This window comes from Hemicordylus capensis, chromosome 4, assembly GCF_027244095.1.
Source record: "Hemicordylus capensis ecotype Gifberg chromosome 4, rHemCap1.1.pri, whole genome shotgun sequence".
Classification (NCBI taxonomy): domain Eukaryota; kingdom Metazoa; phylum Chordata; class Lepidosauria; order Squamata; family Cordylidae; genus Hemicordylus; species Hemicordylus capensis.
This window is the reverse complement of record NC_069660.1, coordinates 275,159,906-275,184,074: the sequence shown is the minus strand read 5'-3', so window position 1 is coordinate 275,184,074 and position 24,169 is coordinate 275,159,906. Positions and strand designations below refer to the sequence as shown.

The 24,169-nt window shown below is 42.0% G+C and overlaps 1 protein-coding gene across 15 annotated transcripts in view; it reads left to right on the top strand.

The window, feature by feature from the left end:
* PAG1 (phosphoprotein membrane anchor with glycosphingolipid microdomains 1) overlaps positions 1 to 23,899 on the top strand; it is a 179,845-nt gene extending 155,946 nt beyond the window's left edge. For 14 of the 15 annotated variants that reach the window (XM_053248295.1, XM_053248282.1, XM_053248287.1 and 11 more), the window contains 3 exons: positions 6,910 to 7,511; positions 10,817 to 10,876; positions 23,046 to 23,899. In XM_053248295.1, the coding sequence (XP_053104270.1) occupies positions 6,910 to 7,511; positions 10,817 to 10,876; positions 23,046 to 23,396 (1,013 nt within the window). In that variant the 3' untranslated portion in view covers positions 23,397 to 23,899. Of the gene's footprint in view, positions 1 to 1,447; positions 4,885 to 6,909; positions 7,512 to 10,816; positions 10,877 to 23,045 lie in introns of those variants that run through there. The other variant, XM_053248296.1, reaches the window with a different exon arrangement.
* The last annotated feature ends 270 nt before the right edge of the window (positions 23,900 to 24,169 follow it).

The window sequence follows — 24,169 nt, the reverse complement described above, 5'->3', positions numbered from 1 at the left end:
ACCTCCCTGCCAGATAAGCCATGTCAGGCAAGGGTAAAGAGAACAGGAGGTAGGCCACACCGTTCCAATCAGCTTGTCCACATCCTCAGGAGTCACAAACTGGAACTGATCAATCTGATCACATAAGAGGAGTCACTGGACACCTCCACATCAGACACTGAAGTAATTGTGGAGATGGAGTCTAAGTCGGCCTGAATAAAAGAGATTTTTTCCACAAAGAAGCCTATAATCCATATGGGGGATTTTAATTCTAGATGTGGTACTGATGATACAATGCTGATGATGCTGATGGCCTCCCATTTTTGGAAGTGGGGCGACTGTATAGATGGTGCTCCCATTCCCAACCATTTTTCTAAAGATAAAGCGATCAGTTCATCAGGAAAGGAGAGATAATTTTCCCCCCTGTGTTTTTGATTATAGTTCTACCAATTTAAGTTGCAAAATAAAATGGTTTAAGAAAGGTCTTGCTCATTGCAAGAGAGCAACTAATAATTGGTTTGACTCACGCTGTAGGGCATTACGTAAACAACTGAAGAATATCGACAGAGAATATAGATCGGGCTCAGAACAATTTCATCCACCTATCTACTTTCAGATAAAGAAAGCATATAAAAGCAGTCTCAAATTTGCTAAACATCAAGCCCTACGAAATGCCTGGAATAAGCTTATAATGGCTGCTAATAACAAAGATAGCCACACTTTCTGGAGAATTGTTTCTGTAACAAGCCGAGTTAACATGCTTTGTAGGATCTCGGCTAGATAGTGGGAAACCCACTTTTTTGCAGTTTATAATGATGCACAGCCCAGTCAGGTTTTTACACCATCTCTGATTGATGTGTTACCCCGTTGGCCCCCTGTTACTCCCGCAGAAATAATGAACTTAGTAGGACGTGTAAAAATTGGAAAAGCCCCTTATTCTTCCTGAATAATTAAAAGCTTATATAGAATGGTGGGCATTAGTTTTATCCAATTTATTTACATCTATTAATAGCACAGGAATTATACCAGAGCAATGGAAAACAGCTATAGTTGTTCCCATATTTAAAAATGGTTCTCATTTGGATCCATCTAATTATAGCCTATAAGTTTGCTGTCTGTGGTTGGTAAACTGTATGCTCTTTATCTGTTGGATAAACTTGAGGCATGGATCTCAGAGAACCAGATCCTTGGGATTGAGCAAGCAGGTTTCAGAGCAGGCTGCTCTACTCTTGATCATTGTATGATCTTGCATCATCTAGTGAAGAAATATTCTAGTGGCCCTAAAGGCAATTTTGTTGCTTTTATAGATTTAAAATCTGCATTTGATTCTATTTCCAGACACTTATTATGATCCAAACTTGAAAAAACTACAATAGATAAGAGACTGTTATTTCTGATGATGCAGCTTTATTCCAAATCTTCGCTACGGGTTAGATATGCCACTAATGGGGCTCTAACTGATCTAATTCCTTCTACTCATGGGGTCAGACAGGGTTGTGTCTTGGCCCCTACATCATTCAATCTCTTTATTAATGATTTGGCCCAGTGTCTGGAAAAGGTGGATTCACATGCAACTGTATTATCTCAGACTAGACTAGGGTTGCAAAGATTGCTGCATGTTTTCGCCTGGGTCTTGTAATGATAACAAGCTAGTTATCAATTATAAAAAATCAAAGGTCCTGGTTTTACCCAAATCCAGGAAATTATATAAATGGGTTGTAAATCAGAACCGTATTGAGCAGGTTTACAAATATTTAGGCATTTCCCCCAATATAATCTTAATTGGAATACTCATAGGCCATCCTCTATTCCTATAGCCCGTAAAACTCTTAGTGGCTTTTTGCGCTTCTACTATTCTATAGGAGGCCAGTACATTCCTATGGCACTTCATGTATTTTGGGCTAAGATTGTGGCTCAATTACTTTTTGGAGCCTCATTATAGATACAGGGAGTAACATCTGATTTGGAGAGAGTACAGTCTATATTCCTAAGAGCAATCTTTGCAGTCCCTAGGTGTGTGTCATATTCTGCTCTTTGCCTGGAATCTGGGTCTCTCTTTATAGCCTGTAAAGCTTGGGAATTTACTTTTGCTAGATGGATCAAACTCTGTTTAGAGATCTGGGAATTTTCTTTCTTACGATATTTATGGTTGGACTCTTATCCAAACCCCTGGCTATCTTATATAAATAACAAAATAATGCATTTGGGGCTTTCTCCTTCTGAACTACTTACCCTGGATAATAATAAGGTGAAGGAAATACGATTCCTGCGGTTGCATGATATTGAACATCAGGAACTTATGTCCTCGGCTAATAGTACCTGCTCTCCCCTACATTTTGGGATCCCCATGGGAGATAGAGGTGCTAATTATTTAACAACACTTCACTTTTCTAAGTTTCGGGTTGCATTTGCTCGGGCCCATTTAAATGTGCTGCCCTCCTCTCTTTAGGAAAGGAGGTTTGCTAAGGATCCTTCAACTACGGTTTTCTGCCCTTGTGGCTCTGGCCTCCTGGAAACTGTTATCCATGTTCTCTTATATTGTTCTTTGTATCGTGATGTCAGAGAAGAACTTATTTCCCCCGTTAGTTATATTTCCCAGAAGGTGAGAGCTTTTTTATACACAATATTGCCTTGCAGATACAAGCTTTGAGGTTACAAAAGTAGTAGCATTTTTTTTTATATTGCTATGAGATTAAGGTCTCAATTAAGGTCCCAATTTTAGGAGCCGTTTTACTCTTTTTAAAGTAATTTATTTTGGATGCTTGTACACTGTTTTCTTGTGTGTTATTATCAGTTATCATTTGTGTTTATTAGCCATATGTGTTATTCTGATTTTTATCTCTTTGCTGGCCAACGGCTATAATAAAATTGACTGACACAAAGAATTCATCAAACACATCATAGCAGGTAATTGATGGTTCCAGATTCTGATTCAAGGGAGGAGGGGCACATACTAGCCCTCTCACAACTCCACTGGACGTGAACTCGCGGATACAATACAGGCAGAAAAGAATCACTTCTTTGCTGCATGTATCCCCTGAGTATAGGTCTTCAAATAAGCTCTATATTGCAATCTTTCGGACTCAAGCTGAGTCTTTCTCCACTAGCGCTCCAGTTGTCTGCCTCACTGCTTCAGCCCCCATAGTTCTTCCGTATACCAACGGATCACTTTTGAAGCGGGACGGAGAAGACACTTAGGAACAATCATGTCTGCTGCCTCAATGAGTTTGCTGTTCCAATTCTCCACCAGGACATCAACAGGATCATCAGCAGAGCCAGCACTAAATCCCTCCAAGGCTTCTTGAAATCCTATTGGATCTAATAACCTTCTCGGGCAGACCATCCTAATAGGTCCTTCGCCCCTGCAAAGGTGGGAAGTGATTGTGAGTCCAACTTTAACCAAATGGTGGTCCGTCCGTGACAATGGGGAAATCACAGGATTTCCCATCCACAGAAATCTTACCCTGATCAGAGTGAAAGACCAAATCAAGCATGTGACCAGCGTCAGTCCTGAGACCACTTGAGACAGGCCTATCATTGTCATGGCCGCTATGAACTCCTGAGCTGCCCTGGACAAATTGGTCCCGAAAAGAACATTGAAGTCCCCCAGCACCACAGGTCTGGGGGACTCTAACACCAAGCCTGAAACCAAGTCCGTCAGCTCAGTTAGGGACTCTGTTGAGCAGTGGGGCGATGAGTACACCAACAGAAGTCCCAGTCTATCCCTGGTCCCCAAACTTAAGTACACTTATTCGATATGGTCCGACACTTTAACAGGGATCCTGGTAAGGGAAAGGTTATTCTTATAGATTACAGCCACTCCACCACCCCGCCTATGGTCCCTCACCTGCTCCTCAACAGAGTACCCTGGAGGGAGAAGCTGGGACCACACTGGGCCCCCAACCTCCCTCCAGCCAGGTCTCTGTAATACACACCAGGTCAGCACCTTCATTCAGAATCAAATCATTGATGGTTTCTGATTTGTTAAGGACCGACCTGGCATTACAAAGAAGCAATGTGAGGTTCCAAGGTTGGTTGGCATAGCTCCCCAAGGTCAAAGAGCTGGCAGGACAGCTGTAAGGGGAAACAGCTATTAAGTTTCCAAATCCCCTTCCCCTGTAATGGCCCGCTGACCTGCCAATGTTACTTTTTCTGTTCCCCACCACCACCGGAATTGCTTCCAAAGTCAGTGGACAAACCCACAGTCAGTGGACATGCCCCCTGTGTCCCCATCTCCAGGTAAGCTCAGACACATTCTAAAACAATTTCACCCAAGACAAATTAAAACAGAAGCCCCACTATTAAATGCCCCCCCACACACACACACACACACATAAAAATACCTGGGCCAGGAGGCCTGGCCCTCACCTTCACTGTCCCCTGAAGTGGCTCCCCCAAATGGATGACCCTCTTTGGTGTATCCCCTTTGGTGGCGACCCCACCAGTGGCGGGCCCACCACCACAGGCAGCATCCCTTTATAGGCCCAGAGATGACCACCCTGGGCAGATGGAAAGCAGGGACTGCTGAGTCACTCCTGGGCCCTGTTCCTGCAGAGCAGCCACTGCCAGAGACTGCAGGGCTGGCACATGGTCTCACTCTCTCCCTCTTCTGCAGGCAGGCACTCAAAAGCAGCAGCAATGCAACAGACAGCCAACACCAGTCTTTCACCCTGGGGGCCATCAAGGAAGCAGGTGGTCTCTCCCTCTGCTGCAGGGCTTCTTGCAGGCTGAAGCCAGAGGCAGCGACCCTTTGTAGGCCCAGAGATGACCACCCTGGGCAGATGGAAAGCAGCTGAGTCACTCCTGGGCCCTGATCCTGCAAAGCAGCCACTGCCAGAGGCCACAGCCCCACAGGTCAGGCAAGGGGCTGGCAGATGGTCCTACCTCTCCCTCTTCTGCAGCCAGGTACTCAATAGCAGCAGTTTTGTTGGGAGATGAAATGTATACTGGTTTGATTTTGGAAGGTTTGATTTTTTAGGGATATGTTTTGGAAAATGGAGGAAACTTAAGTTGTGTTGTTTGGATAGTTTGGAAAAAAAAATAGGAGGGAATTTTTCTCTCCCATTTTCAGCTGACTGCAGCTGAGGTGACTGCAGAGGACTCTGTGTTAGGGCCCAGTGTTAGACAGGTCAGTTTGGAAGCGTTTTGATCACATTTCATTTCTTCCTTATGCTCATTTGGTTGCTGTTTTCAAGAGAGCTATTGGTTTAAAACTGAACTATTTTCAAAATAAAATTTATTGTTTATATACTTTAAAAAGCATAGCTTCTGTTTTCTTCACTCCATACTACTAAATTTTTATTACAATAGAAGATGGAAGGCTGTTTTTAGTAGACTCAGCTAGAGTAAGCCTAAAAGTCTACTTGGTGGCAGCGGTTAAACTTAAAAATCACAGGGCTGGTGTAGTCTGGGCTGTAGCATGTAGTAGCAGCACAGTCTGATCCGTGACACTCTGAAAGGAGATTCTCACTCTCACTATTGACATTTGCAATTATTGATCTTGTTAAGTGTAATGCAATGATGTGACTATCATGGAAATGGTAGACAATGCACATTTATTTATTTATTTATTTATTTATTCAACATATTTCTATACCGCCCAAAACCTGAATCTCTGGGGGTGTACAATACATGCCCATGATAGATACACAATCTTAGGTCTCCAGATGTTGTCTCATCTACAAAAGACTACAAGTATCATCATACACAGCCACAACAATCTGAACTGATACTCTGCATTTAGAACATTTTATTCATGTTCCAAGTGTTCGTGGAAATCAATTGGCAGCTAGCACAGTTGGTTAAGAACCAGCAATGTATGTTCCCTCTCGTCAGCCCCAGCTATCAGAAGTACAGTTTTATTCTTTACTAACGTTTTCAATAAGTCTTTTCAAGAAGGTCCTGAATTTAATGAATCTGGTTATCAGTAATGGATAACTGTGGTCAGGCTATCTCTGGCCAAAAGGATCACAGTTGATGCAGGAACCTTAGTTTGTGGGAAATGCTGTAAATGCCATGGAAGTCACTTGGGCCTCCAGTGAGTCTGCTAGATCTATCAGAATCCCTAGTCTGCACACTTGGTTCCTTAGAGACAGTGCAACAGAATGAACACCACTCCTTAGTCATTCATTCATTCATTCGATTTCTATACCGCCCTTCCAAAAATGGCTCAGGGCAGTTTTTGTCAGTCAGACAAAAATTCCCACCAACAACATGTATTCTCTGGACTGAGCTTCAGTTTATTGGTCCTCATTCAATCCAATACTTATTTTAGGCATTGACGTAATGCCTCTTCTGTTCCACCTGAATCAGAGGGAAAACAAATAGGTCTGGGTGTTATCAACATATTGATGGCACCTGATGCAAAACTTAATGGGTGGACACACATTCACCACTAGGTCTTTGTTAAACAGGGTCAACAAGCTAGTCCTTGGCATCAGTATTTCTCCTTCCCATTAAATTTGGGTACTAGTTCTGCTGCAGATGCAGTGTTGGAACTAATAGTTATGCTAATGATGAGGACAATTTTTAAATTTCTAGGAAGGAGATTGTTTTTTCAGTCTTGCTTCCTCCTTGATGAGAAAATAATGCGATTGGATTAATTAAGGCATTATCTAATTTATGCTTCAAACAACTCATATTAAAGTTGATGATTCAGAGATAGAAGTGGATCCTATCTCTGATAAGATTCAGAGTTGGTGATTCTGTTGGTGATTCAGAGATAGAAGGGGATCATATGTATAGTAGCTGTTAGTTTCATATTGGCTTTATCTTAATAGCAGACTAGAGGGAACACAACATGACACCCATTTTTTCAGGTATGGTGTTTCTGGTTTGTGTAATAATAATAAATTTTAGATTGCATGATAGGCACATGTAGGTCACATGGTTATGATGTCATCATTGACGGTTTATGTATTTTTCATCTAGTTCTCTCAGAAGACAGCACAACGGCTTGCATCCAGCCATATGAAGAAGTGCAAACTTCTGCTACAGATCTACTGGATCAGCAGGACAATCTGGGAAGGTCCTTAAAATGTCATCAAAGCAGGGAGCTACCTAGAATTCCTCCAAATAATGCCATAGACACTATCCTCACTACAAGAAATACAGAAAATGATCATGGACTGGGAATGGAGGGGCCCTATGAAGTGTTGAAAGACAGCTCTTCCCAGGAAAACATTGTTGAAGACTGTTTGTATGAAACTGTGAAGGAAATTAAGGAACCAGGTGCCACAGCCAGTGCAGAGAAGAGCTGTGGTAGCAAACCAAAAGCTGCCATGATGGTTAATGGGAGCTTAGATCATATTCTTGCACGCAAGGTTGAATCAGCAGAGTATGCTTCCGTTGACAGAAATAAAAAAAGCCGTCAGAGTGTTAATTCAGAGAGTCCTCTTAGCAACACTCCAGACATGGAAGATGAAGCTCCACCTCCAGTCCCTGTGAAACTCCTTGACGAAAATGAGAATGTACAAGAGAAAGGAGCCAAAGAGGAAGAAGGGGTGAAGGAAGGGCCTAGTGAACCTGAGAAGGTACATCTTACATTGATTGTTTACACAAAGGTCACAAACTTGTTTCTGATAGTTACACAATTTCTGCCTTTTATGAATGAGCCTTTTATGAATCATTTCTAATACTTACAGATAAATGTCATCCTTTACAATAAATGTTGAAAATGAAATGTGATCATTTACTAAAGGCAAAAATAATTCCCTTTTCTTAAGGATCACTGAACTGCTGACATTTTTGTGTACGTAATGATTCCTAAAATGTTTGCAGGCATTGCATGGATTCCCTCCCCCTCCCCCATGGCTTACATTCTGTGCAGATTCTGATTCTGATGGTTCAACACCACCTGTACCATTGTGAGTGTCTACATTGCCGCTTTCACAGCCCTGTTCTGCTGTGAGTTAAAATTGCATAATCACGGTTGCATGACACTATGCCCATTATTTCCAATGAACATAGCATCACACAATTGTGATTGTGCCATTTAACTTGCAGTGGAACGAGGCTGTTCTGTAACACTGCAGGTAGCGAGTTAAACACTGCAAAGGTGCAGGCAGTGCTGAACAGTATGTGAACTGATGTCTGTAAATAAGATTTACTACTTCACAACTTGTTGTTTAGTCAGCCTGCCATGTATAAAATGTTCCATTTAATCCTTGTGTTGCTCCTGCATATTAGTCCATATACTAGTATAACGTAAGTCAAAGGTGACCAGCCAAACAAATAAGAACATAACAAAAAAGCAGTTGTCCAAATGACCCAACCAAGCCTTGTCCTATTACTGAATTAAAGCCCTGTCCTGTTACTGAATTAAAGTTTGCTTCAAATGTTAGTCTGCTTTTGAGGAAAACAAAATCTCTCCATAACTCTCTTACTGCAAAGGAGCCGAACTGAGTTTAACGTCCTCACTTTAGCGTAAATGGGTTACAACCACTGTCTTCTCTCTTCTTACATTCAGTTTAAGATGCTGTACAAAAGAGTAGCTGTTTTATTCCCCCCCCCCCGCTACAATTGTACCCAATAATCTGGCTCATACGATTGGATCTAATATGCCAGTATTAAGTAATTACTGAAGTTTTTGGTAGAGTACTTATTGTTTGACCTTATTAGACTTCTCAGCTATGGGACTATCAGTGATAGGGTGTCCTCAGAAAGCTATCCTTTGTGCACGCACTGAATTGTGCACATTAAGGAGACAGATTAAGAGAGTGACTGAGATGTCATTAGCTTTATAGATAAATCAGCTATAGTACTAGTTGAACTGATGGTGGCCAACTTCCAGTGCAGCATTATGTCTCAATAATACTGTGCTGTGGGGCTGCTGCACCCTTCAAAGGCAGCATCTGATCGCTCAAAATGGAAGGCTGTGCAAGCAGCAATTCCACAATTTCCCCATTCGGGACAATATGGAAATCTGAAAAAGCGCTGCAAGCTCAACGACCTGTTTTGAGCAACCAGATGCCTTTGAAAGGTGCAGCAGTCCTACAGCAGTATTATTGATACAAAATGCTGCACTGGATGTTGTGAGAAAACCTCTTGCTACCTCTTACTATTTCATGAAAATCAGTTGCACTTTCTTACGTATAGTATCAGCTATATTATTCCTGCTGTGTCAAAGCAATATTGAAAAACATTCAAATGGTTCATAGACAGTAATGCAAATAAATTTATTTGCTGTTCCGTAGTTCCTCAGCTGACCAATATGCAATGTCAAAAGTGTAAAAAGTTGAAATTATTTGCATTTCTGTCTAGAAGAACTAATCAAGAATTTACGCCTGCAGGACCTAGAGAGAAAGAGTGGTTCCCCCCTTTATCTAACTGAAATATAGTAAAGTATTCCTGAAATGTGCAGAATTTGATCCTTCTGGTATGTGTTATATCTGTAGAAGCTTAGACCTGTACTGTCCTTGGGGAAAACATGGCTATAGCATAAATAAAAGAGGGATAAAAATGGAAATTGATTTAATATATAAATGTTATTATTTCAGGCTCTGTGCTCTAGTCTGAGTTCTAGTCTAATGTAACAGTTAATCATGTAAGGTTTCTGTCCAACTACATCTGTGTATTTAATGCATTTAGCTGTTTCAAATCATTTAGCTGTTTTAGCTGCCTCTGTAGGTATGACCTTTTGCATGGAGTTTATTACATAGAATTTAATTTCGTTCTAAACATTTGTGCTACAGTGACAAATGGGTTATGTATTCTATTTGATTATCTGCAGAAGATCTAATTAAATGAAGAACACACAAAAAATCTCCAAGTGCTATAAAATACGAAGCATGGGTTTAAAAATATGTATTTATCCCTTCCCACCTAGATGTTAGAGAGGGACCTTGGTAGTACCAGTGTAAGGTATGAAGTCCATGTGGCTGGTTAGTTACTAGATATTAATATGGCTGATAATGGCTGGTCTGACCAGAACTATTCAGGACTGTAACCAGTTTCAGTAAACCTCAGGTCCTGCAAAACACAGGGTTTCCCCTGCCATTGACCCCACTCCTATGCACACCTGATTCCACCTCGGCATTAGCTTTGACACTGCAGGTTCTGCCAGGTTATTTGCTGGCTTCATCTTATGCCTGTCCTGAGACCAGTTGAAACAAAAAGTTAATCCTTGGTATTGGTGTATCCTTGGAAAGACATTCCTCTTTCTGACCAGGATGAGAGCAAATCCAAAGGCAAGGGAGTTTCTTATACCATGAGTCAAAATGCTTTAAGAGCCTTGGAAGAGCTAGTGCTGTTGCTGATGAAATCCATGCCTTTCTGAGTTACACTACAACTAGAAGAAACGGCTCATGGCTTCAAGTTTTATCAAACGTCTGTCCTATGGCTATTCTCTAAACAATATCTGGAATGGGGAAGTTTCACTTTGAATTTTCTGTATTTAATAAAATAGTAGTAGGATTTTGTAATGATTGGAACATTATTCTATAAAGTACAGAAAAATTCAGATGTTGATCTTATGTCAGCCAATAGCCTGGTTTTGATAGTCTACATACATAAACTTCTGCTGACTTATTCACACTTCACTTTGGTAAAAGCTCAAAAAAAAAAAAAGCTCATTGGAAAGTGGAGTCTGTTTCATTATGGGATCATTTCACCCCTCATTATGCCATTGAGGCTCATAACAAAGGTTCTGCCATATCTGAAAGCTCTACTTACCTCAAGGCTGTTTATCTACAAAACTGCAGTGTGGGTTTTAGCTAATGTGAAAATAGATGAATGTGCAAATGACCATTTAATATATATTGATTCCTAGGAGAAGAGTGTATTAAGAGTTTGACACTGTTGCCTGTTAATAAGGCTTATTTGGCTGTCTCTTTTTCAGAGGCTTAGCTCGCTGTCTTACAAATCTAGAGAGGACGACCCATCTCTTACAGAAGATGAGGTGGGTTTCTTGCATGAAATGTAATAATTTATTTTTCAAGCAGTAAATCAGCATAGATTCTGTTTGATTTAAGCAGGGCCTGAGAGTGTTTGGTAAATCTATAGGGAAAAAGATATCCCCACCTACGTACAGAGGATTATTCATGCTTTATGCATTTGTAAATCTAGAAGCCGCCACAAGATTTTCTGCCTGTTATAAATATTTATAGTATGCCATACAATGTTGCCCAAGGTGGTTAAAATATATAAAATGTCAGCAGTATCAAATCAAATCACTTTATTGTGGTCAGTGACCAGCTTGATACAGAATATCACATTTAAAACAACAGTACATTACATGAGTTAATACACACAAGTTAAAACTAAGGAAATCTTGTCCATTGTAGTTATTTGTCATGAGTGTCCATAACTAATCGTGACTTATATGCAGCAGCACAGAACTTAGCGACTTTATAAGTGAAATGTATATTGATCTAGTATATTGATCTGACAATAACCAAGAAGTACAGGATTCATCTGAATGCCCTGGAAATTTGTGTAATAAAGGAAATAGCAATTCACTTTGTGAGTCATGGTAAAATTAACAATATATTAATCCGTGTTCAGTGGTTTCAACAACTCCTACATTGCAAAGACATTTGCGATTGCTCTAGAGGATTTTACCAAACCTACCATCCAGAACCGCTGACAGCAGAGCATCAAATCTCATCAATGAAAAGGCTCTTCTATGAGCCAGGGCTGAAAGAGATAAGCGGTACTCTGCTGGCCCAGCATTTTGGCTCTGTCTTCAGTTTTTAAAACAATTTTATACTACATCTAAATAATTCTAGTGGTCAATATCAGTCAGACACTGTTTAATTATTGCCTTTGCTTGCTCAAATCCACTGATGATCAAAGGTCCTGGGCCAAGACCATGAGAGCCAAGTTCCTTGTATTGTTTGCTTCCAGCCAGAGCTAAACTCATTCAGTGTTATAGGTGCTAATTCTAAAGAAAGGAATTTTAATTTAAGCCAGTAATTATAGATGGAAATCCACATTCTAGTTCCAGTTTTGAACAACCCTGCCTCTAATCAGAATACAGCATTTGGGACATGTCTAGCCACTTGAAATACCGCCCTCAGAAATTTAGTTTATATGGCTTCCAAGGAGGCTAAAATAGCATATGGTTCAAGTCATGCACCGTGTAGTAATTGTGACACTATCTTGCTCTCAAAGAGAGCAGAAAAAACTGCTCTCCATAGGATCTAAAAGACTTCAGGATAGCTGCCATGTTCCTTTTGGGCAGTTTGGATCAGATGTTCCTTTTGTGCCCTTCTTTTGCCAGAAGCATGTAGCACCACACCTAGATTCTTAACCTGCTCAATCTCATTTTCATTTATAAGCCAGTTATACATCTTGGGGTGGTGTGGGTTTTTTTGCAAGTACGAACCCTTTGGTTTTATGATAATTAATCTGCAAACCTTCCTCACTGCAGTAATCAGCAAGCGTCTGTAAAGCTCTTCCAAGACCTATTGGCATCTGAGCCAGAATGGCTGCATCATCCACATATAATAGAGACTACACATGAGATTACACTCATGAGATTACTTAGGTGGATCTCAATCTAAATTATCCAGCCAATTCACTAGCAAATTTATATAAAAGTTAAATGAGTGGAGCCAAAATGTATCTGTGCTTAATTACTACTGCTACTAATATTTATATACCAACAGAAGTTCTCAAAGAGGTTTACATAGAAAAAGTAAATAAAATAAGATGGTCCCCTGTCCCCAAAGGGCCTCTAAAATCTAAAGAGAAATATAAGGTAGACACCAGCAACAGCCATTGGAAGGATGCTGTGCTAAGGTTGGATAGGGCCAGCCAGTTGCTCTCCCGCCACTAAATGTAAAGAGAATTGCTACTTAATGGTGGCTCTTTGCCCAGTTAGCAGGGGTTATCACCTTTTTCTGTTGGAATCAAGCCTGAAAGATGTCATGCGGGGTTACATCTGACCTGTAGCATGTACCCTCATAAAGCCTATGTATAAGTAAGCGTCTGTCAATCGAGGATGCAGTTAGCTTTTTCCACAACCTACCTCTGGAAGTAGAATCAAAAGCAAATTTGAAGTCTTTAAATGCCACGTATAAAGTGGATGTAGACTTGCTTGTATACTTTTCTATCAGATGTTGCAACACTAATACTTGGCCTGTGATAGAACGACTGCTCCTAAAACCCGCTTGTTCTTCAGCCATTATATTTTCTTTTTTCAGACAATCTAGTCGTTTTCCATAAAGATGCCTGGCATACAGTTTGCTTATCACAATTCGTAAACTGATTGGTCAATAATAAGCAGAATCATCCTTTTTTCCTTTTTTGAATATAGGTATTATTATGGCGAGGCCCCAGTCTTTTGGAATACAAGCTGTATTATCAATGTGTATGAAGAGTGAGGCTAGAATTGGGATCCACCAAACCCTGTCGGCTTTAATCATTTCTGGAGGAATAAAATCACAACCCAGGGCTTTGCCTGCTTTGCACTGATCTATTAAACTGCTAATTTCAGTGAATGATATCCCTGGCCATTTTGGCAGATGCTCAAGCATTACTTCAAAAGGGGGTGAAGGAACCTCTAGTGAAATGTAAAGACCCTGAAAATGAGCCACTGTCAGCAGCTGGTCCGTCCGGCGTTGGAGTCTAGCTGTCAACGTTCAGAGCAGGGAATAGAGCAGGGCACGGCAGGAGACAGGGTTCAAGGCAGGAAACCAGTCTGGGTTGCAGAGGCCAAGACCCACAGCTGGGAAGCTCCTTGGCTCATGCTGGGGGCTGGTAGATGCTCCATGAACGACGTATGTTGTTTTCCAGCACCTGGCTGCAGTCTGGATTTATAGCCTGGTTTGATGGCTCTCAGCTGGCACGGATTCAGGGTTTATCAGCCCTATTAAGTAGACTTCTGCTTCTTCTGATAGTTTCCAGCTGGTGTTGGCGTCTCGTAATTCTCCTTTGTAGCGGAGTCAGAGGAGGCTCCCCGTTTAACTCAGGGTCCTGCTCTCCACTCCTCGTCTCTGCTGCCTCTGACTGCTCTGCTTGTTCTGGAACTGCAACCGGTCCTGCTTCAGCTGTTTCTTGTGGACTGACAGCCGAGCTCTGTCCTTCAGGTACCCCTGCGTTGGCTGAGGACTGTCAGCATCTTCTTCCCCTTTGCTATCTGAGGACAGGGGCATGACAGCCTCCCACTTCTCAATTGGTATATAGCATTCAAGCCTAAACATAGTAAGGCATATGTCTCCTGCATCATGTGCCAGAAGGAAGTTTGGGTTTTGGACCTGGCAGCTAGAATCAACTGATGCGATTTCTCTTTTAACATTTCCCTTTTTTTGGACTTGAGTAGTGACTTGTATTGTTTTTTCTTAGTCACTAAGTCACTCAAGGTGACGAGTGTGGGATCTAATTTATCCTTGACATGATCCCAGTTTATTCACACTACTGGGATACGCGCCTGCAAAGGAGACCAATCGAGAAGATTCTAAAGCTACATGCGGCGCTCCCAAATCCACCCACAGCGCGCATGTTTCCATCAATATAGGCAGTCAGAGCACCGCTCTCCTCAGTTCCATTCCTACCGCCGACTAGTACAGACGCCTCAGAAGGTTCTTCTGCTCAGGTGGGGTTTGTCACCTCAGCCATTCAGTTCAGTGAGAGGAACTGTGTTTTTTTGATTGATAGATAGATAGATAGATAGATAGATAGATAGATAGTTGAAGAAGGATTGTTGTTTTTCCTTGTTTGTCAGACTGTTTTTCATGACAGACAGAAAGAAAAATACGTGGTGTGGGGAGTTTAATGCCGCTTTCCCCTCTTCGGATCACCATTCTCTGTGTCTCCTCTGTTTAGGAGAGGAACACAATACTGAAAACTAAGATTTGTCAAGAATTTTCCAAACAAATGTGGAAAATTAGACTCTTGAGGTTGAAAGACGCTCTTTATAATTTGGCACTTAAAAACCTCAATTCTTGATGTCGAAAGCTGCAGCCACATATGCAAAGCCCTCGACTAAAGAAAAGGCGAGGTCGACGTCAACATCAAGTCCGAAATTCATTCACCCTTCAATGCTGATGCTGGGTTTGAGGTGAGGAGCGATTAAGCCTACTTCCCTGACTTCAAAAGAAGTCAAATTGGGAAAGCCTAAAACTGAACTCAAATGTGGTCCTGCATCTATGTCTTCTACTTAACCCCATAAGAAGTCGAAATTGGACCCGACATCTAAAAGCTTGGATTCGGAGAAACCTATGACATCAAAGCAGTCGATGTCGATGAAATCTTCAAGCTCTAAACACTCATCAACATCATCAAAATCAAAAAAAGGATCAATATTGAGCAATGCTATGTGGGGAAATGGATCTTTAACTCCGAAAGAAGTACCAATATCGAACAAATCGATACTGAAAATAGAAGTTGAAAATAGTGCCAATAAAAGAGGTGCGAGCTGAAGGAATGTTAACATTAGAGTCCCTGACAACCACTTACTCAATGTCAGTAATGACGGAAATCCCTCCATGTAATATATTGGTGCTGTCTTTAAAGACCAATGTAGCACTGAATCAAGGTGTATACCCTTTCTCTCCACCTCATCCAAGTATTATTGACATCAGCGATACTTATGATGTGGTTGAAGTTCCAAGGACCCCATCCTTCTCCCCGTTTATTCATGGCTGTTTAATGGAAGATGAGAAACAGAACCTAGTCAAATGGAAAACTGAAAAACCCTGGAGTGTGCATTGGTACAGCCTTATGTGCCCTGCCCCACACAGTGGCATCAAGGAGGTGGAGACTGCGCCTATCAGGGCAGACCCTGTCAAACTTTCCAACCGGCAACCTGTCAGTCTTTTGAGATATTTACTCACACTGATGGCTACGCACAACCCTTACATGTGGTGCACTACAGTGACCTGGTTAGGGATGAGGGCGTATTTCTACGCCCGCACGATTTCCATCGTTCCAGGGACGTGACACATACAGTCACTTCAGGCTTGATGTCCTTCCATACAACTGAAGCCACCATGTCGACACAAACTGATTTGGAATCACCTCTGGCGATGACCACTCCGTCAAATCCGCAGCTTCTGGTGCAATCTGTTCTTCCACCGTTACGAACCATCTCGCCTACTGATACTCAAAGTCCAGCTTCTGTACCCTCAAAGCATACACCACAGGGTACGCCATCCTCTGATGGCCATTCTCTAATTCCTGGGGACCCTACACCAGACTCAGATACGGATTTGCAAGTCAGTGAGACCCTGTCGGACCCGTCCCCGGACGATGAGGTCCTCAGGAAGGCCTCTGATTCACCTAAGGAGGAACATAAGAATTATCATATGTTGATTGCCGATATGGCCAAGGCCTTAGGCCTCAGTAATATTGAAGACCCAGTTTATACGTTTTTGCATCTCAGCCTACTGCCTTGCCTATGTTGCCGGCAGGGGCGTAGCTATAATTGAGCGAAAGGGTTCAAAGAACATGGGCCCCCAGCTCCTGAGGGCCCTCCAGCTCCACCCCTCCCTATTTTCTTCATTATCTCCGTCACTCTGGGGGCCGCCAGAGAGAGGGATGAACACGGGCCCCAACTCTCACCTAGCTACGCCCCTGGTTGCCGGTTCATAAATTAGACTCCCTTGGGAGGCACTTGTACTCAACTAGCACGCTGGCAATGCGTATTGCCAACTACACTGCATGTATGTCACGATACCAACACTCCTTGTTGGAGGAGCTCACTGAAACTAAGCCGGAAGACATGCAGGCAAAGGACAAAGAACTACAGGTCAGATCAGCTGACATTACTAAACAACAAATTAGTACAGCTCGTCATCTGATGGACTGTGAGTCAAAAAATATGGTGGGTTTAATCACCTTGAGGCATCACGCCTGGCTCTGTTCCTCCACATTACAGTACGAGACGAGATAAAAAATTGAGAACCTCCCTTTTGAGGGTAGTCTTTTCAGCTCTGAAACTGATGATACATTAGAAAAATTAAAGTCAAAATTGACCACAAAATCATTGACAGTCCAGACTACTCAAGTCCGGCTACCAGTCTAGACCAAAGCCTTCCTTTGTGCGTAATGCTCCCTATGGAAAGTACCGGCCTCAATACAAGCCAGCTGATAGGAGAGATTTCAAGAAATCTTCCAGGCCTCAGAATAAGCCCTATCAACATAAGGGGAAGTCAGTACCTCAATGCTCTAAACAGGGTGAGAATTTGAAACAAAATCTTTAATACCTTGGATGTTCCTATCCATGTGCCCATGATCTTCAGACATCTGGACCACTGTAGACTCATAACGATGGACCAGTGGGTGCTTTCTATAGTCCAATTGGGCTATGCCATACAATTTCACACTCGCCCTTGCTTCATGGACGTATGATGCATGACACCTACCCCTGCTTTACAGGAGAAAGTGACATCCCTGTTGGGAAAAGATGTGATAGGACCTGTTCTCCCTTCCATTCAAGGGGGTGGATTCTATTCAGTATATTTCCAAGTGCTGAAGAAGGACGGAGGCATCTGTCCAATCTTGGACCTTTGAACATTCAACAAATCCGTGCAAATGACCAAATTCCACATGATCTCCATTGTGTCCGGGATCCAACTCCTGGAGGGGGACAGGTGGTTCATTGCCATCGATTTGAAGGACGCTTACTTAAACATTCGGGTCTGTCCAATGGACAGAACTCCTTCATTTCACAGTGGGCCCCCTCGCCTACCAATACAAAGTCCTACCCTTCGAGCTTTCTACTGCGCCAAAGTGTTCACCAAAGTGATGGCAGTAGTAGTTTTTCATCTTAGTCGCCTTGATCTAGAACTGTACCCGTACCTGGACTGGCTTTTCACAGCCCAGTCAAAGGGCAAACTGGAGTGGGATTTGAGTACACTGCTGTTCACTCTCCACAATCTTGGTATCAATATAAACCACAAAAAATCCAAAATGACCCTGACTTGATCCATTCTGTTCATAGGAGCACTGTTGGATGAGAATGAACAAAAAGTCTTCCTTCCAGAAGAGCGGATGCTGAAACTTCTGCATCACATAAACCTGGACCTCTCGGCCCCACAAGGTCTGCACGCCAGGTGCAAATTTTGCTGGACCTGATGGCCTCATGTACCACTGCAGTAGCTCATGCGAAGCTACGCATAAACCCCCTATAACTTTGATTTTTGGGAACCTTCAGTCTCCTTTATAGGTCCCCGAAGCAACTATTGTGCATAACGCAAATGGTCCTAAATCCCCTCTGGTGGTGGTCCCTTCAAGAAAACCTAAACATGGGCATCCCTTTCCAGCAATCCTTTCCCCAAATAATTGTGACTTTGGATGCTTCCAAGGAAGGGTGGGGAGCTCACTGCCTTACCTACAAGGTGAATGGACTGTGGGCCATCACCCAGCAACTACTTCACATAAATGTTTTGGAACTTTTGGCATGCTTCCTCGGCTTGAAGGCTGATGTTACAAGGTAAAGTAGTGCAACTTGTAATGGATAACACAACAGCCATCGCTTATGTGAACAATCAAGGGGAGACTTGTCTCTCATCCCCTGTACAGCTTGGCATTGAAACTCTGGGATTGGTGAATTCTACATGGGATTCACCCCGTTGCGATTCACATCGAAGGGGTCGACAACGTGGAGGCCGACTCACTGAGTTGCATTCTGCAACTCTCAGGCACGCATGAATGGAGTGTGCCCATGTCCTACCTGTTGCCAATATTCCACACTTGGGAGTTTCCGCAAGTGGACTTATTCACATCCGAGGATAATGCAAGATGTGATCTGTTCTGTACAAGAGCAGGTGTGGGTGCCAACTCCATGAAAGATGCCTTTCTCGTTCCATGGAACGAGACCCTGTATTACACTTTCCCGCTGTTTCCCCTGATTACAAGAGTCCTCAACAGGATAATTCATCAGAGAACATACTGCATCCTGCTTACCTCAGATTGGCCACATGAGGCATTGTATCCTACTGTCCAAGGCAGATACTGAGACTGTCCAAGGGCAGATATTGCCCCCTGCCAGCCGTTCCAGACCTTCTGTCCATGCATCATGGCCAGGTATTACATCTAGATATCAACATGCTGAAGCTCACCGCATGGAGGGTCAAGCCACTGAGCCCAGTGCTCACCTACTAGAAGAGATTCTCTTTAATGAGAAGAAACCTTCCACGCGGCCAAATGAAAATGCTTTACATTGTTTGCAGAAGCGCTTTCTTTCTCTTCTTCATGGGCTACCATTTGCAGATCTTGCAATACCTCTCCAACTTGAAGCTGGCGGATCTCTCTAATGCATCTATTAGGATCCACCTGGCCGCCATCTCTAGCTGTCATGGGGAGATAGATACCTCTACTGTTTTCTGTGTTATTGTCACACAACATTCTTCCTGGGGCCAGCAGCCAGGGTCCTCTATAACAATGGATATATCCAAAAGAGAATCAGTGCCACATGGGAATCCCCATGGGGTGAGATCATCCCATGGACATCAGGTAGCAGCCACAGGTTTCCCATCTCGATTACCATCTGGAACATATCCTGAACACAGTTATTTAGCTCCAATGGCTTGGTAGGGCCTGAATCTGGCAAGGAATCTTATGGGGTCGGTACTGTTTTATCTTGACGTGTTTCCCCCTGCTTGTTCTCCAATATTTCCATTTTGGTATCATATATAACTTTAATATGCTCTGGGAGGTAGGCTGGCAGCGGCTTGGCTGCACCCTGAGCCATTATCAAGGACTCTTCCATGTTCTTGAAAGCTGCTATAACTTTGTGTACATTTTCCAGATCTTGTATATGAAGGCAGTTCTTTACATTTGGTTCTTTGTCAAAAATCTCTTTTTGCCTAGCTTCTAAAGGCTTGGAGCTGATGTTTTCTTTGGCCACTTACCTATACAACTCCCTTGTCTTGGGAGCCTTATCTTCAAGGTCATAATAGTTTATCCTTCTGCTCACTGAGTTTGACTTAACCCTACTCTGGCACAGAGGGAAGCAAGTGTTTTCTTGAAAAACTCTGGTCAAAATGTACTGGAAACTGGCCAAATATTCTCACATTCTCTGCAGCATAAATGGAGTTACAGGTTGATCAAATGTAAGTACTAATCTTTGATAAATAGATACTTTAGGAGGCCAAGTAATAAATTTTAAGTCTAACTGGGCTACTGGGCATCATAATAATGAAAGGTATTCAGAGAGTCCAGCATAGTTTTCCAGCTTACCCAGCTATTTCTGTTCAAATAATTCATACCAATAAAGAATGCCACCTGTTTGCTTTGCAGGCTCTGTGAGTTGTATGAGCTTTTTGATCTCTTCCCCAAGGAGGCATTTCTCGGAGTCTCACTTAGTTTGGCTGGCTCCATTTGCTCTGCAGGCTTATCTATGTTGAAACCCTTTCCTTGCTGCAAACTCAGAAGTCTTTCTTGTTTGTTGAAATTAATCACAAAAACATCAAATGCTTTCCTTAGTCCATCCAGTTTTCTCTCAATTTCATGGAATTTCTGGAACAAATTCACAACCATTTCATCAGTGAGGAGTGTCTGTTCAGCTAGAATCTCCATGGAAAAGGCAAAGGAACCTGACATTTTCTGCATGTCACCCTGAGAGGGGAAAACCTCCTCTTGTTCACAGTCAGTTGGCAAGTCTGTTTATTGTCCATGTTCCTTAATTGGGGATAGTGATTCAGATTCAAGCCCTGCATAACTATTGTTTGTGGGAAATGTTGCAGTAACACACTCCAATTATTTTCCCATTAAAAGTTGGTCTGTTCTTAACTGTTTCCCTGCTTTTGCCACTCCCTGGTCGGTGGATGTGAATAATCTCTTTTTTGAGTCAATGTTGCCTTTTTACTAATTAATCGATTTACAGTACTATATGATTTTATAGGAGACATTGTTCCGGAGCTTTTGTCTGTGGTACTCCGTCCACTTGGTTTATCTTCCAGACTTCAGAATTCAAAATACTTCCAAGTTCCAATGTGTGTTCTCATAGTTCAAGATAAAACAATCCCAGCTTTAAAAAATTCCAAAGAAAACCCCACAATGTTCCCCCAAAATAGCTTTGGTCTAGAGACTTCTAAAAACAAGTTGCTGCTGCATCGCCATTCGCCAAGTTGCTGCTGCATCGGGTGTGTTGAACACACACCCCCAATGCCAGCAGCAAATTACAATCATCAAGAAGCAATAATAAATAAAAAGAAGCAAATGCAGCAGGAAGTACTACTGGCACAACTGGAGGAAATATCAAAGTTAAAATTCATGAACCTCTCAATATATTTATTATTATTTCTTGTTTACACAGTCTGACAGGTGTTATTGACTGGTTTGTTTTATCCAGACATCGAGTCCTTCCCAAGGACCTGGGATGGCTGAATTTTATCATCAATACTGTTGGTTATTATAGATATCATCGCAAAATATAGGCTGTTCCCAGTAACGTTGCTTTTTGTAATTGGCTGATGGTGATTTCTGTGGCCCCTATGGTGCTGAGGTGCTCCTCAAGGTCTTTTGGAATTGCACCTAGGGTGCCAATTACCACTGGGATTATTTTGGTCTTTTTCTGCCACAGCCTTTCAATTTCAATTTGTAGATCTTTGTATTTGGTGATTTTTTGCTATTTCTTTTTCTTCTATTCTGCTATCCCCTGGTATTGCTATGTCGATTATTTTAACTTGTTTTTCTTCTCGACTACAGTTATATCTGGTGTATTGTGTGACAGATGTTTGTCTGTTCGAAGTCAGAAGTCCCATAATATTTTTGCATCTTCATTTTCAACAACTTTTTCAATTTTATGGTCCCACCAATTTTTGGCTACAGGTAGCTTGTATTTTTTGTAGATGTTCCAGTGTATCATCCCCGCTACCTTGTCATGCCTTTGTTTGTAGTCAGTCTGTGCGATTTTTTTACAACAGCTGATTAGGTGGTCCACTGTTTCATCTGCTTCTTTACAAAGGCAACACTTGCTGTTTGTTGTTGACTTTTCTACTTTTGCTCTTATTGGATTTGTTCTTAGTGCCTGTTCTTGTACAGCCAATATTAAACCCTCTGTTTCTTTCTTCAAGTTGCTATTCTTAAGCCATTGCCAGGTCTTGGTGATGTCTGATTTTCCACTTATATTGTGCAAATATTGACCATGCAGTGGCTTATTTTTCCATTTTTCTGCTCGCTTCTTGACTTGTTCTTTCTTGTAGGCCTGCTTTGTTTCATTGGTGTTGAATAGTTTCTCGTTATTGACCATTTGAAGTGCATCTTCTTCACTGTCCTTTATATTTTCTGCAAGGCCTTCTTCTTCTTCTTCTTCTTCTTCTTCTTCTTCTTATTATTATTATTATTATTATTATTTTATTAACATATTTTATACTGCCCAAAACTTACGTCTCTGAGCAGTTTACAATATTAAAAGTCTAAAGGAACAGGTAGAAATTAACCCAAGTCCCACCATTTGCAAAGAGGATCTAGGTGAATGTCCTTCGGAATGGAAGTCCACAGCCTGGGCACAGCCAAAGTAAAGGCCCTTTCCCATGCTCCAACCAGTCATAGTTGCTGACAGAATGCAGAAAAGAGTCTCTCCAGCACAGGGGGATAGCTATAATTGGTGGATGGGTTTAAAGAACTCCCCCCCCCAGGTCCACCCATCCCTACTTTCTTCATTATCTCCTTTGCTCTGAGGGCCCGCCTGGGAGTGGGGTGAATACGGGTCCCCTCCCCCCTATAGCTATGCCACTGCTCCAGCAGATCTCTCTATCCAGGCAAGTTCATATGGAAGGAGACAGTCTTTCAAGTTTTTCAGTGGAATGGGGCACTGTTGAAAAACAGTACATAAATATTCTAAATAATATGGTTAAAGATCCACACCCCCTTCAGCAGATTTGCTGTTGCATTTTGCATTAATTGATGCTGCAGGATACTTGTCAAAGACAGCCCCACACAGAGTGCATTACAGCAATCCAGTCTGTATGTGACAGTTGGCAACCTTCTTATGTTATGGGTATTATTCATTCCAGTTCTTAGAAGAATGTGGACAATGGGTAACTTTTTTTCCTATTTGGAGGCCAGTGGTTTTATTACTATAAGCAACAGTAGGTTACTCAGTGAACAATAAATAATAGCATGAAGATATGTGTCCTTATATACTAAAAAAATATTTTCTTTCCATACCCTTCTAGATTTCAGCAATGTATTCTTCTGTAAATAAGCCAAGTCAGTCCACCAAAGAGCTGGAGTCTGCATACACCTGTATTCCAGAAATTGTACCTCAGAAGTCGCCATCTATTTGCAGTGGCCTCTATGCCAGTGTGAAGGACTTGGAAAACACCACAAACCTTACCTCCATACCTCAGTTAGCAGACAAACTAAATGGGGAGTTAGAACCAGACTATGAGGCAATTCAGACCCTAAATCATGAGGAAGACAGGAATTGTTCAGATTCTAGCATCAACCAATCAGCCCCCTCACAAGAAAATGACTATGAGAGCATTGGAGACTTGCAGCAAAACAAGGACATCACCAGGCTTTAATCAGAAACGAAGATCACCACCAGCCTAATGGAATTTTCATCTTGGGATGTTTTTCAGGAAGCCAATGGCTGGTTCACTCCATGTCTTAACTCTTGACAATTCAACTTGCAGCTGAACATGTGAACTGTGTCCTGTTTTTTTTTTTAAGTATTTTGCTTTCGGTTATGTCAAACACTTTGTGGTGTCTGATCCAGGATGGCTGTTTCACATGTGTAAGTCATCTTACATGTGTGATTTCTAGGAAGCAGGAAAAAAGGTTATTGCTCCTTTCTGAAGAACAGAGAGAAGCCAAGTAGGAGCAAGCTAAAAAGAAGCAAACAGAGAATCTGTGCATGTTTTTCCAAAGTGTATTTGGCGTAATCTTGTAGGTGGTAGTCACCACAACAACAAAGGCACAAAAACAAATCAAAATCAAGTTGAAGGTACTAAGTCAGTATTTGGTAAAGAGTGCCATGCTTGCCAACTATAAAAACTGTCATTAAAAGGCGCAGTTATTATTTTGCTACCTGCTTCAAAATCTTTATTAAATTGTACTTCCTAGTTGTCAATTCTCTTAGAACAAGTTCGTACATGCACTTAGCTATGCCATAAGTTCATGGTGTTTTGCACGTGTGGTATTGCCCTCCACACATACAGTTTGCAATTATAGCCACACTTACTTGAGAGTAAGTCCCATTTATCTTGGTGGCCCACACGATACTCAGCAGTAAGTCAACAGAACAAACGATACGTGTTTCTAAAGAGCCTCTAGCGTCCCTGCACTGAAGGCTTCC